Genomic DNA, 17,498 nt, shown 5'->3' with positions numbered 1-17,498 from the left:
GGTCCTCTGTGGTTCATAACCATGCAGTCTGTGTTCCAGATCTAAACCTGCTGCCGAGTCCCGAGCTGGCCAGCTTCGTCTCCAAAGGTAAACTCTGCTTCAGCTCTTAGATCACATGATGTGAACAGGGTTGGGGTTAGGTCTGCTGTGGAGACCAGAACATGAATCAATAAAACATTTGTCCCGGCTCCTTGCAGACCGCTGTCTCCTCGGCCAGGACCAGGACCAGGGTTAGGGTTGGGGTTAGGTCTGCTGTGGAGACCAGAACGTGAATCAATAAAACATTTGTCCCGGCTCCTTGCAGACCGCTGTCTCCTCGGCCAGGACCAGGACCAGGGTTAGGGTTGGGGTTGGGGTTAGGTCTGCTGTGGAGACCAGAACGTGAATCAATAAAACATTTGTCCCGGCTCCTTGCAGACCGCTGTCTCCTCGGCCAGGACCAGGACCAGGACCAGGACCAGGACCAGGGTTAGGGTTGGGGTTAGGTCTGCTGTGGAGACCAGAACGTGAATCAATAAAACATTTGTCCCGGCTCCTTGCAGACCGCTGTCTCCTCGGCCAGGACCAGGACCAGGACCAGGGTTAGGGGTTGGGGTTGGGGTTAGGGGGTTAGGTCTGCTGTGGAGACCAGAACGTGAATCAATAAAACATTTGTCCCGGCTCCTTGCAGACCGCTGTCTCCTCGGCCAGGACCAGGACCAGGACCAGGGTTAGGGGTTGGGGTTGGGGTTAGGGGGTTAGGGTTGGGGTTAGGTCTGCTGTGGAGACCAGAACGTGAATCAATAAAACATCTGTCCCGGCTCCTTGCAGACCGCTGTCTCCTCGGCCAGGACCAGGACCAGGACCAGGGTTAGGGGTTGGGGTTGGGGTTAGGGGGTTAGGGTTGGGGTTAGGTCTGCTGTGGAGACCAGAACGTGAATCAATAAAACATTTGTCCCGGCTCCTTGCAGACCGCTGTCTCCTCGGCCAGGACCAGGACCAGGACCAGGGTTAGGGGTTGGGGTTGGGGTTAGGGGGTTAGGGTTGGGGTTAGGTCTGCTGTGGAGACCAGAACGTGAATCAATAAAACATCTGTCCCGGCTCCTTGCAGACCGCTGTCTCCTCGGCCAGGACCAGGGCAGCTGCCAGAACTACACCATGATGTGGTTCTTCGACAGCCAGCAGAAGGAATGCGCTCGTTTCTGGTTCGGCGGCTGCGGTGGCAACGAGAACCGCTTCAAGACGCAAGACGAGTGCAAGAACCTGTGTGTGACGAAGAGCCGATGAGGAAGAGTCTAGATTCAAGGCTCCTGACTCGTCTTCTCGTGTGTTCGAAGCCCTCAGAAGCCGTTCTCTTAACCTTTGACCTCTAGAACACTACAACTGATGGACGGATTTTAGTTTTTATGACTCGTATGAGAAATGATTGTATTGGTTACCTCTAGCCTACCTTAGTGTACCTGTGCAGGTAAAGATTGAAAGCATGTTATTGTAAAACCTTATCTTGAAATCTAAAGGTTTTTATGATGTACGATATGAAATTTTTTACCTAGTATTGCATCATTTTACTACAAATGTTTGTTACTGAGGTTTTTGAATGGAGCTTTGAATGTGTGTATATTTTATGACGTCATCACCCTAAAAAAAGAATAAAAATGAAATAAGTCCTTAATTTGAATAAAGACATTTTTAATGTGATCAGCTTTCTATCATAAATATAACTATTAATGTTAGTGGATCACATGATTCTCTTAATAGTAAATACTAATATGAGTGAAACTGAGCTCAAACACAAAAAACAGACAACAGGATAATAATGACATTAAATAATTCATTATGCACATTTTATTCCTTCTATGAGAACTTTACTAAAGTTATTGATTGAGACATTCTATTGTTCAATCAGCATATTAAGAGCACTGATCAGTAAACATGTGACCTCATCAGAAGCAGCCAATGGGAGCAGGGCCTCACTTCCACACTTTGACGATGCCGTCTCTGGACGAGGTGACGATGAAGCCCTGCGTGGTCTGGAACGTGGCAATGTCGGTGATGATGTCATGGTGTCCCACAGGGAGGGATTCTGGGCCGCGGCGAGGAGAGTCCTCCACCGCGCCGCTCTTCTGTTTGCTGTGGATCTCCTGCAGACATGACAGGGTTAGAGGGAGGAGCTCAGGGAACATGAACGACGCCCACCAGCATCGGTCTAATAATGACTAGTTTACTTTGAAATAGACACGTTCATGAAATTACATTTTTAAATTAAAGGGAAAATACAAAATCTATTTACATCACATTTAACTCATTCATTATTATTTATAGTATATTTCCTGGCACATTCATACATTTATTGAGTCACTTATATTAATATTTTTGACTGGCATGTTTCGTCCAGCATAGAAATTAGCCGTGGGGAGCGCGTCGTCCTTCAATCATTCAATCAGAGGGTCGGCGGTTCGATCCCCAGCTCCACTAGCCCATGTCGATGTGTCCTTGGGCAAGGCACTTAACATCAAAACTGTTCTCGTAGCTGTTCTACGGTGTGTGAATGTTAGTTAGTCCTGATTGGCAGGTGGCTCCTCCCATCAGTGATGGAATGGGTGTGAATGGCTCCGCCCATCAGTGATGGAATGGGTGTGAATGGCTCCTCCCATCAGTGATGGAATGGGTGTGAATGGCTCCGCCCATCAGTGATGGAATGGGTGTGAATGGCTCCGCCCATCAGTGATGGAATGGGTGTGAATGGCTCCGCCCATCAGTGATGGAATGGGTGTGAATGGCTCCTCCCATCAGTGATGGAATGGGTGTGAATGGCTCCTCCCATCAGTGATGGAATGGGTGTGAATGGCTCCTCCCATCAGTGATGGAATGGGTGTGAATGGCTCCTCCCATCAGTGATGGAATGGGTGTGAATGGCTCCGCCCATCAGTGATGGAATGGGTGTGAATGGCTCCGCCCATCAGTGATGGAATGGGTGTGAATGGCTCCTCCCATCAGTGATGGAATGGGTGTGAATGGCTCCGCCCATCAGTGATGGAATGGGTGTGAATGGCTCCTCCCATCAGTGATGGAATGGGTGTGAATGGCTCCTCCCATCAGTGATGGAATGGGTGTGAATGGCTCCGCCCATCAGTGATGGAATGGGTGTGAATGGCTCCGCCCATCAGTGATGGAATGGGTGTGAATGGCTCCTCCCATCAGTGATGGAATGGGTGTGAATGGCTCCTCCCATCAGTGATGGAATGGGTGTGAATGGCTCCTCCCATCAGTGATGGAATGGGTGTGAATGGCTCCTCCCATCAGTGATGGAATGGGTGTGAATGGCTCCTCCCATCAGTGATGGAATGGGTGTGAATGGCTCCTCCCATCAGTGATGGAATGGGTGTGAATTATGTCATGTTGTGTTAAAGTGCTTTGAGGGACCGTACAGGTCCACCATTACCATTACAGAGGGATCTATAATCGTTCTGTCCAAAGCGCCAGCGACAAAAAGGAAAAAGAATCAGGAGGAAGGACCGATCACACGAAGAACCAGCTACAGAAAGGACCAACCACAGCAGAGCCTGGGAAGCTGCTCACCTGGACCACCTCGGTTCCCTCGATGATCTTCCGGCTGTAGAGAACGGACGGACAGTGCAGCGAGTCGTTGGCTCCTCCCACCACGATGTAGGACCTTTCCGGGTATGCCAAGTCCCAGAACCTGAACACACAACAACCATCAGGGACCAAAGGCAGTGGGTTCATGACCCCTGACCTTTGTAGTGGGGGGGGGGGGCTGAACAGTTTTATTGATGTATTATTATTCAATAACATATACATCTATACAAGTAAACAATACAAATAAGCCAATATAATAGAAAATAAGGTGCTTGCTTATTGTTGAACCTTCATTGTATGAGATGTATTGATTGTTGGTTTATAAAGTAAACATGACAGGTATTGATGGTTCAGACCTGATCCTCATGTCAGATCCGGCGGTCAGAAGCAGAGGGTTCCCATCAGCAGGACTACAGTAGACCCCATGAACACTGTGAGGAGACGGCTGCAGAGCAAACACACTCAGCTCATAATGTGGAGAGAACACACACACACACACACACACACACACACACACACACACACACACACACACACACACACACACACACACACACACACACACACACACACACACACACACACACACACACACACACACACACACACACACACACACACACACACACACACACACACACACACACACACACACACACACACACACACACACCTGCATCTCAGAGAGTGGAGGTGCAGAGCTCGCCCAAAGGGTGAATTTACGATCTCCGGTCTCCATGTCCCACATTGACACTTCATTATTCCCCTGGACAGCTGCAGAGAGACAGACATTTATAAGATGATATGATTTATATTACATTAATACTATATTATATATTACATAATATTAGGATATATTACATTCATAATTCAAAATGGACAGAGATCATCCTCTCACCTGCGATGACAGATGATTGGTAGAGCGGATGCATCAGCAGTCGTCTGATTCGTGCTCGGGCCGGGTGGGAGTGGTTTGAGATGGGGAGCTGGAACCGCATATCCCAGCAGGCCATGGTGCCGCTGCTTGTACCTGTGGAGGAAACAGGAAGTTCGTAAACAGAATTATATTCCAGGTATTTCAGCTTAATATAATCTAATGTTGACATATTTTCACTGGAATTCATAAATGATAAAAGCTTCCCATATTTGACTGTATCCTCATGTCAGCTAAGATATCTAACCCCAACCTGTAACTACATATATAGTATGATGGACTAAGATATCTAACCCCAACCTGTAACTACATATAGAGTATGATGGACTAAGATATCTAACCCCAACCTGTAACTACATATATAGAGTATGATGGACTAAGATATCTAACCCCAACCTGTAACTAAATATAGAGTATGATGGACTAAGATATCTAACCCCAACCTGTAACTACATATATAGAGTATGATGGACTAAGATATCTAACCCCAACCTGTAACTACATATAGAGTATGATGGACTAAGATATCTAACCCCAACCTGTAACTAAATATAGAGTATGATGGACTAAGATATCTAACCCCAACCTGTAACTATATATAGAGTATGATGGACTAAGATATCTAACCCCAACCTGTAACTACATATAGAGTATGATGGACTAAGATATCTAACCCCAACCTGTAACTACATATAGAGTATGATGGACTAAGATATCTAACCCCAACCTGTAACTACATATATAGTATGATGGACTAAGATATCTAACCCCAACCTGTAACTACATATATAGTATGATGGACTAAGATATCTAACCCCAACCTGTAACTACATATATAGTATGATGGACTAAGATATCTAACCCCAACCTGTAACTATATATATAGTATGATGGACTAAGATATCTAACCCCAACCTGTAACTACATATATAGTATGATGGACTAAGATATCTAACCCCAACCTGTAACTACATATATAGAGTATGATGGCTAAGATATCTAACCCCAACCTGTAACTACATATATAGTATGATGGCTAAGATATCTAACCCCAACCTGTAACTACATATATAGAGTATGATGGCTAAGATATCTAACCCCAACCTGTAACTACATATATAGAGTATGATGGCTAAGATATCTAACCCCAACCTGTAACTACATATATAGTATGATGGCTAAGATATCTAACCCCAACCTGTAACTACATATATAGTATGATGGCTAAGATATCTAACCCCAACCTGTAACTACATATATAGTATGATGGACTAAGATATCTAACCCCAACCTGTAACTACATATATAGTATGATGGACTAAGATATCTAACCCCAACCTGTAACTACATATATAGTATGATGGACTAAGATATCTAACCCCAACCTGTAACTACATATATAGTATGATGGACTAAGATATCTAACCCCAACCTGTAACTACATATATAGTATGATGGACTAAGATATCTAACCCCAACCTGTAACTACATATATAGAGTATGATGGACTAAGATATCTAACCCCAACCTGTAACTACATATATAGAGTATGATGGACTAAGATATCTAACCCCAACCTGTAACTACATATAGAGTATGATGGACTAAGATATCTAACCCCAACCTGTAACTACATATATAGTATGATGGACTAAGATATCTAACCCCAACCTGTAACTACATATATAGAGTATGATGGCTAAGATATCTAACCCCAACCTGTAACTACATATATAGTATGATGGACTAAGATATCTAACCCCAACCTGTAACTACATATAGAGTATGATGGACTAAGATATCTAACCCCAACCTGTAACTAAATATAGAGTATGATGGACTAAGATATCTAACCCCAACCTGTAACTACATATATAGAGTATGATGGCTAAGATATCTAACCCCAACCTGTAACTACATATATAGTATGATGGACTAAGATATCTAACCCCAACCTGTAACTACATATATAGTATGATGGACTAAGATATCTAACCCCAACCTGTAACTACATATATAGAGTATGATGGCTAAGATATCTAACCCCAACCTGTAACTACATATATAGTATGATGGACTAAGATATCTAACCCCAACCTGTAACTACATATATAGTATGATGGACTAAGATATCTAACCCCAACCTGTAACTACATATATAGAGTATGATGGCTAAGATATCTAACCCCAACCTGTAACTACATATATAGTATGATGGACTAAGATATCTAACCCCAACCTGTAACTACATATAGAGTATGATGGCTAAGATATCTAACCCCAACCTGTAACTACATATAGAGTATGATGGACTAAGATATCTAACCCCAACCTGTAACTACATATAGAGTATGATGGACTAAGATATCTAACCCCAACCTGTAACTACATATATAGTATGATGGACTAAGATATCTAACCCCAACCTGTAACTACATATAGAGTATGATGGCTAAGATATCTAACCCCAACCTGTAACTACATATAGAGTATGATGGACTAAGATATCTAACCCCAACCTGTAACTACATATATAGAGTATGATGGACTAAGATATCTAACCCCAACCTGTAACTAAATATAGAGTATGATGGACTAAGATATCTAACCCCAACCTGTAACTACATATATAGAGTATGATGGACTAAGATATCTAACCCCAACCTGTAACTACATATAGAGTATGATGGACTAAGATATCTAACCCCAACCTGTAACTAAATATAGAGTATGATGGACTAAGGTATCTAACCCCAACCTGTAACTACATATATAGTATGATGGACTAAGATATCTAAACCCAACCTGTAACTACATATATAGTATGATGGCTAAGATATCTAACCCCAACCTGTAACTACATATAGAGTATGATGGACTAAGATATCTAACCCCAACCTGTAACTATATATAGAGTATGATGGACTAAGATATCTAACCCCAACCTGTAACTATATATAGAGTATGATGGCTAAGATCTTTACCTACGATGGTTTGAACCTGACATGTCCTCACAGAGATAGCAATAGGCCCACACACAAACACAGACCTAGGCAGAGCCAGCACTGGTGCATGTCCACGGTGAAGGAGGTGATGAGTCCGAGTCGGAGGTCGTGGCGCAACGTCCAGGCGTTGGAGTTGGAGCGAAGGTCCCAGCCGACCAGCGAGCCGTTGACGGTTGCGTACGCCAGCACCGACTGAGCGCCCGAGTTAAAATGGTGGATGTCCACCGCACAGCCGTCCTTCTGCAGGTCTAGAGACCTGAGAGGAAGCACACATGATGAGAAACGTTGTCCATCAGAACAGAGGTGAGAGCTGTGGCAGTGGTTCAGTTACCTGGTCTGGAAGGGCTGAACTTTGGGGGATTTTGGTGGTTTGTTTGCTTCGATTGCCAGCAGCTGGATGGATCCATTATCTGAAGCTACCGCCAAATAGTGTGACCCCTGACAGAAGGTCAAGGTCTTTACGTGACCGCCGATACGAGAATAAGTCAACACCGACCTGCAGGAGCAAACATCCTGTTAACATACAGCTCAACCTACAGCCGGCTCTGATGTGGACCGATCCCACACCCGACATGAGATCTGGATCCAATATGTTGCATTCAATTACAGACAGTGCCTAGACGTGACTTGTGGTCCAGTGTTTCAGTAATGTGGTCTCTGGTCTTGTGGTCCAGTGTTTCAGTAACATGGTCTCTGGTCTTGTGGTCCAGTGTTTCAGTAACATGGTCTCTGGTCTTGTGGTCCAGTGTTTCAGTAATGTGGTCTCTGGTCTTGTGTTTCAGTAACATGGTCTCTGGTCTTGTGGTCCAGTGTTTCAGTAATGTGGTCTCTGGTCTTGTGTTTCAGTAACATGGTCTCTGGTCTTGTGGTCCAGTGTTTCAGTAACATGGTCTCTGGTCTTGTGGTCCAGTGTTTCAGTAACGTGGTCTCTGGTCTTGTGTTTCAGTAACATGGTCTCTGGTCTTGTGTTTCAGTAACGTGGTCTCTGGTCTTGTGTTTCAGTAACATGGTCTCTGGTCTTGTGGTCTAGTGTTTCAGTAACATGGTCTCTGGTCTTGTGGTCTAGTGTTTCAGTAACATGGTCTCTGGTCTTGTGGTCCAGTGTTTCAGTAACGTGGTCTCTGGTCTTGTGTTTCAGTAACGTGGTCTCTGGTCTTGTGTTTCAGTAACATGGTCTCTGGTCTTGTGGTCTAGTGTTTCAGTAATGTGGTCTCTGGTCTTGTGCTCTAGTGTTTCAGTAACATGGTCTCTGGTCTTGTGGTCCAGTGTTTCAGTAGCGTGGTCTCTGGTCTCTGGTCTAGTGTTTCAGTAACATGGTCTCTGGTCTTGTGGTCCAGTGTTTCAGTAGCGTGGTCTCTGGTCTCTGGTCCAGTGTTTCAGTAACATGGTCTCTGGTCTCTGGTCCAGTGTTTCAGTAGCATGGTCTCTGGTCTCTGGTCCAATGTTTCAGTAACATGGTCTCTGGTCTCTGGTCTAGTGTTTCAGTAACATGGTCTCTGGTCCAGTGTTTCAGTAGCGTGGTCTCTGGTCTAGTGTTTCAGTAACATGGTCTCTGGTCTAGTGTTTCAGTAGCGTGGTCTCTGGTCTCTAGTCTAGTGTTTCAGTAGCGTGGTCTCTGGTCTCTGGTCTAGTGTTTCAGTAGCATGGTCTCTGGTCTCTGGTCTAGTGTTTCAGTAGCGTGGTCTCTGGTCTAGTGTTTCAGTAGCGTGGTCTCTGGTCCAGTGTTTCAGTAGCATGGTCTCTGGTCTAGTGTTTCAGTAGCGTGGTCTCTGGTCAGGTGTTTCAGTAACATGGTCTCTGGTCTCTGGTCCAGTGTTTCAGTAACATGGTCTCTGGTCTCTGGTCCAGTGTTTCAGTAGCGTGGTCTCTGGTCTAGTGTTTCAGTAACGTGGTCTCTGGTCTAGTGTTTCAGTAGCGTGGTCTCTGGTCTAGTGTTTCAGTAGCGTGGTCTCTGGTCTAGTGTTTCAGTAACGTGGTCTCTGGTCTCTGGTCTCTGGTCTAGTGTTTCAGTAAAGTGGTCTCTGGTCCAGTGTTTCAGTAGCGTGGTCTCTGGTCTCTGGTCCAGTGTTTCAGTAGCGTGGTCTCTGGTCTCTGGTCTAGTGTTTCAGTAGCGTGGTCTCTGGTCTAGTGTTTCAGTAGCGTGGTCTCTGGTCTCTGGTCCAGTGTTTCAGTAACATGGTCTCTGGTCTCTGGTCCAGTGTTTCAGTAACGTGGTCTCTGGTCCAGTGTTTCAGTAGCGTGGTCTCTGGTCTCTGGTCCAGTGTTTCAGTAACATGGTCTCTGGTCTCTGGTCCAGTGTTTCAGTAACATGGTCTCTGGTCTCTGGTCCAGTGTTTCAGTAACATGGTCTCTGGTCCAGTGTTTCAGTAGCGTGGTCTCTGGTCTCTGGTCTAGTGTTTCAGTAACGTGGTCTCTGGTCCAGTGTTTCAGTAGCGTGGTCTCTGGTCTAGTGTTTCAGTAACATGGTCTCTGGTCTCTGGTCCAGTGTTTCAGTAGCGTGGTCTCTGGTCTCTGGTCCAGTGTTTCAGTAGCGTGGTCTCTGGTCTCTGGTCTAGTGTTTCAGTAACATGGTCTCTGGTCTCTGGTCCAGTGTTTCAGTAGCGTGGTCTCTGGTCTCTGGTCCAGTGTTTCAGTAACATGGTCTCTGGTCCAGTGTTTCAGTAACGTGGTCTCTGGTCCAGTGTTTCAGTAGCGTGGTCTCTGGTCCAGTGTTTCAGTAACATGGTCTCTGGTCTCTGGTCCAGTGTTTCAGTAGCGTGGTCTCTGGTCTCTGGTCCAGTGTTTCAGTAGCGTGGTCTCTGGTCTCTGGTCTAGTGTTTCAGTAGCGTGGTCTCTGGTCTAGTGTTTCAGTAGCGTGGTCTCTGGTCTCTGGTCCAGTGTTTCAGTAACATGGTCTCTGGTCTCTGGTCCAGTGTTTCAGTAACGTGGTCTCTGGTCCAGTGTTTCAGTAGCGTGGTCTCTGGTCTCTGGTCCAGTGTTTCAGTAACATGGTCTCTGGTCTCTGGTCCAGTGTTTCAGTAACATGGTCTCTGGTCTCTGGTCCAGTGTTTCAGTAACATGGTCTCTGGTCCAGTGTTTCAGTAGCGTGGTCTCTGGTCTCTGGTCTAGTGTTTCAGTAACGTGGTCTCTGGTCCAGTGTTTCAGTAGCGTGGTCTCTGGTCTAGTGTTTCAGTAACATGGTCTCTGGTCTCTGGTCCAGTGTTTCAGTAGCGTGGTCTCTGGTCTCTGGTCCAGTGTTTCAGTAGCGTGGTCTCTGGTCTCTGGTCTAGTGTTTCAGTAACATGGTCTCTGGTCTCTGGTCCAGTGTTTCAGTAGCGTGGTCTCTGGTCTCTGGTCCAGTGTTTCAGTAACATGGTCTCTGGTCCAGTGTTTCAGTAACGTGGTCTCTGGTCCAGTGTTTCAGTAGCGTGGTCTCTGGTCCAGTGTTTCAGTAACATGGTCTCTGGTCTCTGGTCCAGTGTTTCAGTAGCGTGGTCTCTGGTCTCTGGTCCAGTGTTTCAGTAACATGGTCTCTGGTCTCTGGTCCAGTGTTTCAGTAGCGTGGTCTCTGGTCTCTGGTCCAGTGTTTCAGTAGCGTGGTCTCTGGTCCAGTGTTTCAGTAGCGTGGTCTCTGGTCTCTGGTCTAGTGTTTCAGTAACATGGTCTCTGGTCTCTGGTCCAGTGTTTCAGTAGCGTGGTCTCTGGTCCAGTGTTTCAGTAACATGGTCTCTGGTCTCTGGTCCAGTGTTTCAGTAGCATGGTCTCTGGTCTCTGGTCCAGTGTTTCAGTAACATGGTCTCTGGTCTCTGGTCCAGTGTTTCAGTAGCATGGTCTCTGGTCCAGTGTTTCAGTAGCGTGGTCTCTGGTCCAGTGTTTCAGTAACATGGTCTCTGGTCTCTGGTCCAGTGTTTCAGTAGCGTGGTCTCTGGTCTCTGGTCCAGTGTTTCAGTAGCGTGGTCTCTGGTCTCTGGTCTAGTGTTTCAGTAACATGGTCTATGGTCTCTGGTCCAGTGTTTCAGTAGCGTGGTCTCTGGTCTCTGGTCCAGTGTTTCAGTAACATGGTCTCTGGTCTCTGGTCCAGTGTTTCAGTAGCATGGTCTCTGGTCTCTGGTCCAGTGTTTCAGTAACATGGTCTCTGGTCTCTGGTCCAGTGTTTCAGTAGCATGGTCTCTGGTCCAGTGTTTCAGTAGCGTGGTCTCTGGTCCAGTGTTTCAGTAACATGGTCTCTGGTCTCTGGTCCAGTGTTTCAGTAGCGTGGTCTCTGGTCCAGTGTTTCAGTAGCGTGGTCTCTGGTCTCTGGTCCAGTGTTTCAGTAGCGTGGTCTCTGGTCTAGTGTTTCAGTAACATGGTCTCTGGTCCAGTGTTTCAGTAGCGTGGTCTCTGGTCTAGTGTTTCAGTAGCATGGTCTCTGGTCTCTGGTCTAGTGTTTCAGTAGCGTGGTCTCTGGTCTCTGGTCTAGTGTTTCAGTAGCGTGGTCTCTGGTCTCTGGTCTAGTGTTTCAGTAGCATGGTCTCTGGTCTAGTGTTTCAGTAGCGTGGTCTCTGGTCTCTGGTCTAGTGTTTCAGTAGCGTGGTCTCTGGTCTCTGGTCTAGTGTTTCAGTAGCGTGGTCTCTGGTCTCTGGTCCAGTGTTTCAGTAACATGGTCTCTGGTCTCTGGTCCAGTGTTTCAGTAACGTGGTCTCTGGTCCAGTGTTTCAGTAGCGTGGTCTCTGGTCCAGTGTTTCAGTAACATGGTCTCTGGTCCAGTGTTTCAGTAGCGTGGTCTCTGGTCTCTGGTCCAGTGTTTCAGTAACATGGTCTCTGGTCCAGTGTTTCAGTAGCGTAGTCTCTGGTCTCTGGTCAAGTGTTTCAGTAGCGTGTTCTCTGGTCTCTGGTCCAGTGTTTCAGTAACATGGTCTCTGGTCCAGTGTTTCAGTAGCGTGGTCTCTGGTCTCTGGTCCAGTGTTTCAGTAACATGGTCTCTGGTCCAGTGTTTCAGTAGCGTGGTCTCTGGTCTCTGGTCCAGTGTTTCAGTAACATGGTCTCTGGTCTCTGGTCCAGTGTTTCAGTAGCGTGGTCTCTGGTCTAGTGTTTCAGTAACATGGTCTCTGGTCTCTGGTCCAGTGTTTCAGTAGCGTGGTCTCTGGTCTCTGGTCCAGTGTTTCAGTAGCGTGGTCTCTGGTCTCTGGTCTAGTGTTTCAGTAACATGGTCTCTGGTCTCTGGTCCAGTGTTTCAGTAGCGTGGTCTCTGGTCCAGTGTTTCAGTAGCGTGGTCTCTGGTCTAGTGTTTCAGTAACATGGTCTCTGGTCTCTGGTCCAGTGTTTCAGTAGCGTGGTCTCTGGTCCAGTGTTTCAGTAGCGTGGTCTCTGGTCTCTGGTCTAGTGTTTCAGTAACATGGTCTCTGGTCCAGTGTTTCAGTAACATGGTCTCTGGTCTAGTGTTTCAGTAGCGTGGTCTCTGGTCTCTGGTCCAGTGTTTCAGTAGCGTGGTCTCTGGTCTCTGGTCCAGTGTTTCAGTAACATGGTCTCTGGTCTCTGGTCCAGTGTTTCAGTAGCGTGGTCTCTGGTCCAGTGTTTCAGTAGCGTGGTCTCTGGTCTCTGGTCTAGTGTTTCAGTAACATGGTCTCTGGTCTCTGGTCCAGTGTTTCAGTAGCGTGGTCTCTGGTCTCTGGTCCAGTGTTTCAGTAGCGTGGTCTCTGGTCTCTGGTCCAGTGTTTCAGTAGCGTGGTCTCTGGTCTCTGGTCCAGTGTTTCAGTAGCGTGGTCTCTGGTCTAGTGTTTCAGTAACATGGTCTCTGGTCTCCGGTCCAGTGTTTCAGTAGCGTGGTCTCTGGTCTCTGGTCCAGTGTTTCAGTAACATGGTCTCTGGTCTCTGGTCCAGTGTTTCAGTAACATGGTCTCTGGTCTCTGGTCCAGTGTTTCAGTAACGTGGTCTCTGGTCCAGTGTTTCAGTAGCGTGGTCTCTGGTCTCTGGTCCAGTGTTTCAGTAACATGGTCTCTGGTCTCTGGTCCAGTGTTTCAGTAGCGTGGTCTCTGGTCCAGTGTTTCAGTAACATGGTCTCTGGTCCAGTGTTTCAGTAGCGTGGTCCCTGGTCTCTGGTCCAGTGTTTCAGTAACATGGTCTCTGGTCTCTGGTCTAGTGTTTCAGTAACATGGTCTCTGGTCCAGTGTTTCAGTAGCGTGGTCTCTGGTCCAGTGTTTCAGTAGCGTGGTCTCTGGTCTCTGGTCTAGTGTTTCAGTAACATGGTCTCTGGTCTCTGGTCCAGTGTTTCAGTAAAATGGTCTCTGGTCTAGTGTTTCAGTAGCGTGGTCTCTGGTCTCTGGTCCAGTGTTTCAGTAGCGTGGTCTCTGGTCTCTGGTCTAGTGTTTCAGTAACATGGTCTCTGGTCTCTGGTCCAGTGTTTCAGTAGTGTGGTCTCTGGTCCAGTGTTTCAGTAGCGTGGTCTCTGGTCTCTGGTCTAGTGTTTCAGTAACATGGTCTCTGGTCTCTGGTCCAGTGTTTCAGTAACATGGTCTCTGGTCTAGTGTTTCAGTAGCGTGGTCTCTGGTCCAGTGTTTCAGTAGCGTGGTCTCTGGTCTCTGGTCCAGTGTTTCAGTAGCGTGGTCTCTGGTCTCTGGTCTAGTGTTTCAGTAACATGGTCTCTGGTCTCTGGTCCAGTGTTTCAGTAGCGTGGTCTCTGGTCCAGTGTTTCAGTAACATGGTCTCTGGTCCAGTGTTTCAGTAGCGTGGTCTCTGGTCTCTGGTCCAGTGTTTCAGTAGCGTGGTCTCTGGTCTCTGGTCTAGTGTTTCAGTAACATGGTCTCTGGTCTCTGGTCCAGTGTTTCAGTAGCGTGGTCTCTGGTCCAGTGTTTCAGTAGCGTGGTCTCTGGTCTAGTGTTTCAGTAACATGGTCTCTGGTCTAGTGTTTCAGTAACATGGTCTCTGGTCTCTGGTCCAGTGTTTCAGTAGCGTGGTCTCTGGTCCAGTGTTTCAGTAGCGTGGTCTCTGGTCTCTGGTCTAATGTTTCAGTAACATGGTCTCTGGTCCAGTGTTTCAGTAACATGGTCTCTGGTCTAGTGTTTCAGTAGCGTGGTCTCTGGTCTCTGGTCCAGTGTTTCAGTAGCGTGGTCTCTGGTCTCTGGTCCAGTGTTTCAGTAGCGTGGTCTCTGGTCCAGTGTTTCAGTAGCGTGGTCTCTGGTCTCTGGTCCAGTGTTTCAGTAGCGTGGTCTCTGGTCCAGTGTTTCAGTAACGTGGTCTCTGGTCTCTGGTCCAGTGTTTCAGTAACGTGGTCTCTGGTCTCTGGTCCAGTGTTTCAGTAGCGTGGTCTCTGGTCCAGTGTTTCAGTAACGTGGTCTCTGGTCTCTGGTCCAGTGTTTCAGTAACGTGGTCTCTGGTCTCTGGTCCAGTGTTTCAGTAACATGGTCTCTGGTCTCTGGTCCAGTGTTTCAGTAACATGGTCTCTGGTCTCTGGTCTAGTGTTTCAGTAGCGTGGTCTCTGGTCTCTGGTCCAGTGTTTCAGTAACGTGGTCTCTGGTCCAGTGTTTCAGTAGCGTGGTCTCTGGTCTCTGGTCTAGTGTTTCAGTAGCGTGGTCTCTGGTCTAGTGTTTCAGTAACGTGGTCTCTGGTCTAGTGTTTCAGTAACGTGGTCTCTGGTCTCTGGTCCAGTGTTTCAGTAACATGGTCTCTGGTCTCTGGTCCAGTGTTTCAGTAACGTGGTCTCTGGTCCAGTGTTTCAGTAGCGTGGTCTCTGGTCCAGTGTTTCAGTAACGTGGTCTCTGGTCTCTGGTCCAGTGTTTCAGTAGCGTGGTCTCTGGTCTAGTGTTTCAGTAACATGGTCTCTGGTCCAGTGTTTCAGTAGCGTGGTCTCTGGTCCAGTGTTTCAGTAACATGGTCTCTGGTCTCTGGTCCAGTGTTTCAGTAACATGGTCTCTGGTCCAATGTTTCAGTAACGTGGTCTCTGGTCCAGTGTTTCAGTAGCGTGGTCTCTGGTCTAGTGTTTCAGTAACATGGTCTCTGGTCTCTGGTCCAGTGTTTCAGTAGCGTGGTCTCTGGTCTCTGGTCCAGTGTTTCAGTAGCGTGGTCTCTGGTCTCTGGTCCAGTGTTTCAGTAGCGTGGTCTCTGGTCCAGTGTTTCAGTAACATGGTCTCTGGTCCAGTGTTTCAGTAGCGTGGTCTCTGGTCTCTGGTCCAGTGTTTCAGTAACATGGTCTCTGGTCCAGTGTTTCAGTAGCGTGGTCTCTGGTCTCTGGTCCAGTGTTTCAGTAACATGGTCTCTGGTCCAGTGTTTCAGTAGCGTGGTCTCTGGTCTCTGGTCCAGTGTTTCAGTAGCGTGGTCTCTGGTCAGGTGTTTCAGTAACATGGTCTCTGGTCCAGTGTTTCAGTAGCGTGGTCTCTGGTCCAGTGTTTCAGTAGCGTGGTCTCTGGTCCAGTGTTTTAGTAGCGTGGTCTCTGGTCTAGTGTTTCAGTAACATGGTCTCTGGTCTCTGGTCCAGTGTTTCAGTAACATGGTCTCTGGTCTCTGGTCTAGTGTTTCAGTAGCGTGGTCTCTGGTCTCTGGTCCAGTGTTTTAGTAGCGTGGTCTCTGGTCTAGTGTTTCAGTAACATGGTCTCTGGTCTCTGGTCCAGTGTTTCAGTAGCGTGGTCTCTGGTCCAGTGTTTCAGTAGCGTGGTCTCTGGTCTAGTGTTTCAGTAACATGGTCTCTGGTCTCTGGTCCAGTGTTTCAGTAACATGGTCTCTGGTCTAGTGTTTCAGTAGCGTGGTCTCTGGTCCAGTGTTTCAGTAGCGTGGTCTCTGGTCTCTGGTCCAGTGTTTCAGTAGCGTGGTCTCTGGTCTCTGGTCTAGTGTTTCAGTAACATGGTCTCTGGTCCAGTGTTTCAGTAACATGGTCTCTGGTCCAGTGTTTCAGTAGCGTGGTCTCTGGTCTAGTGTTTCAGTAACATGGTCTCTGGTCTCTGGTCCAGTGTTTCAGTAGCGTGGTCTCTGGTCTCTGGTCTAGTGTTTCAGTAACATGGTCTCTGGTCTAGTGTTTCAGTAACATGGTCTCTGGTCCAGTGTTTCAGTAGCGTGGTCTCTGGTCTCTGGTCCAGTGTTTCAGTAGCGTGGTCTCTGGTCTCTGGTCCAGTGTTTCAGTAGCGTGGTCTCTGGTCCAGTGTTTCAGTAGCTTGGTCTCTGGTCCAGTGTTTCAGTAGCATGGTCTCTGGTCTCTGGTCCAGTGTTTCAGTAACGTGGTCTCTGGTCTCTGGTCCAGTGTTTCAGTAACGTGGTCTCTGGTCTCTGGTCCAGTGTTTCAGTAGCGTGGTCTCTGGTCTCTGGTCCAGTGTTTCAGTAGCGTGGTCTCTGGTCCAGTGTTTCAGTAACGTGGTCTCTGGTCTCTGGTCCAGTGTTTCAGTAACATGGTCTCCGGTCTCTGGTCTAGTGTTTCAGTAACATGGTCTCTGGTCTCTGGTCCAGTGTTTCAGTAGCGTGGTCTCTGGTCCAGTGTTTCAGTAGCGTGGTCTCTGGTCTCTGGTCCAGTGTTTCAGTAACATGGTCTCCGGTCTCTGGTCTAGTGTTTCAGTAACATGGTCTCTGGTCTCTGGTCCAGTGTTTCAGTAACGTGGTCTCTGGTCTCTGGTCCAGTGTTTCAGTAACGTGGTCTCTGGTCCAGTGTTTCAGTAACGTGGTCTCTGGTCTCTGGTCCAGTGTTTCAGTAGCGTGGTCTCTGGTCTCTGGTCTAGTGTTTCAGTAGCGTGGTCTCTGGTCTCTGGTCCAGTGTTTCAGTAATGTGGTCTCTGGTCTAGTGTTTCAGTAACGTGGTCTCTGGTCTCTGGTCCAGTGTTTCAGTAACATGGTCTCTGGTCTCTGGTCCAGTGTTTCAGTAACGTGGTCTCTGGTCTCTGGTCCAGTGTTTCAGTAACATGGTCTCTGGTCTCTGGTCCAGTGTTTCAGTAACGTGGTCTCTGGTCTCTGGTCCAGTGTTTCAGTAACGTGGTCTCTGGTCTCTGGTCCAGTGTTTCAGTAACATGGTCTCTGGTCCAGTGTTTCAGTAGCGTGGTCTCTGGTCTCTG

General features: G+C 47.4%; 2 protein-coding genes across 2 annotated transcripts in view; one reads left to right on the top strand and one right to left on the bottom strand.

The window, feature by feature from the left end:
- Positions 1-1,612, top strand: part of col6a4a (collagen, type VI, alpha 4a) — an 81,891-nt gene extending 80,279 nt beyond the window's left edge. Inside the window, exons 50-51 of the mRNA XM_034553102.1 lie at positions 40-87; positions 1,091-1,612. Of these exons, the coding sequence (XP_034408993.1) occupies positions 40-87; positions 1,091-1,266 (224 nt within the window). The 3' untranslated portion in view covers positions 1,267-1,612. The remainder of the gene's footprint in view (positions 1-39; positions 88-1,090) is intronic.
- Positions 1,613-1,647: 35 nt separating this feature from the next.
- pik3r4 (phosphoinositide-3-kinase, regulatory subunit 4) overlaps positions 1,648-17,498 on the bottom strand; it is a 40,283-nt gene continuing 24,432 nt past the window's right edge. Inside the window, exons 16-22 of the mRNA XM_034553103.1 lie at positions 7,847-8,011; positions 7,560-7,771; positions 4,475-4,606; positions 4,250-4,350; positions 3,933-4,021; positions 3,559-3,679; positions 1,648-2,120 (exon numbers count right to left, since the gene is read on the bottom strand). Coding sequence (XP_034408994.1) covers positions 1,950-2,120; positions 3,559-3,679; positions 3,933-4,021; positions 4,250-4,350; positions 4,475-4,606; positions 7,560-7,771; positions 7,847-8,011 — 991 coding nt within the window. The 3' untranslated portion in view covers positions 1,648-1,949. The remainder of the gene's footprint in view (positions 2,121-3,558; positions 3,680-3,932; positions 4,022-4,249; positions 4,351-4,474; positions 4,607-7,559; positions 7,772-7,846; positions 8,012-17,498) is intronic.

Source organism: Cyclopterus lumpus, chromosome 16, assembly GCF_009769545.1.
Source record: "Cyclopterus lumpus isolate fCycLum1 chromosome 16, fCycLum1.pri, whole genome shotgun sequence".
Classification (NCBI taxonomy): domain Eukaryota; kingdom Metazoa; phylum Chordata; class Actinopteri; order Perciformes; family Cyclopteridae; genus Cyclopterus; species Cyclopterus lumpus.
This window is presented reverse-complemented; position numbering and strand designations above follow the sequence as displayed.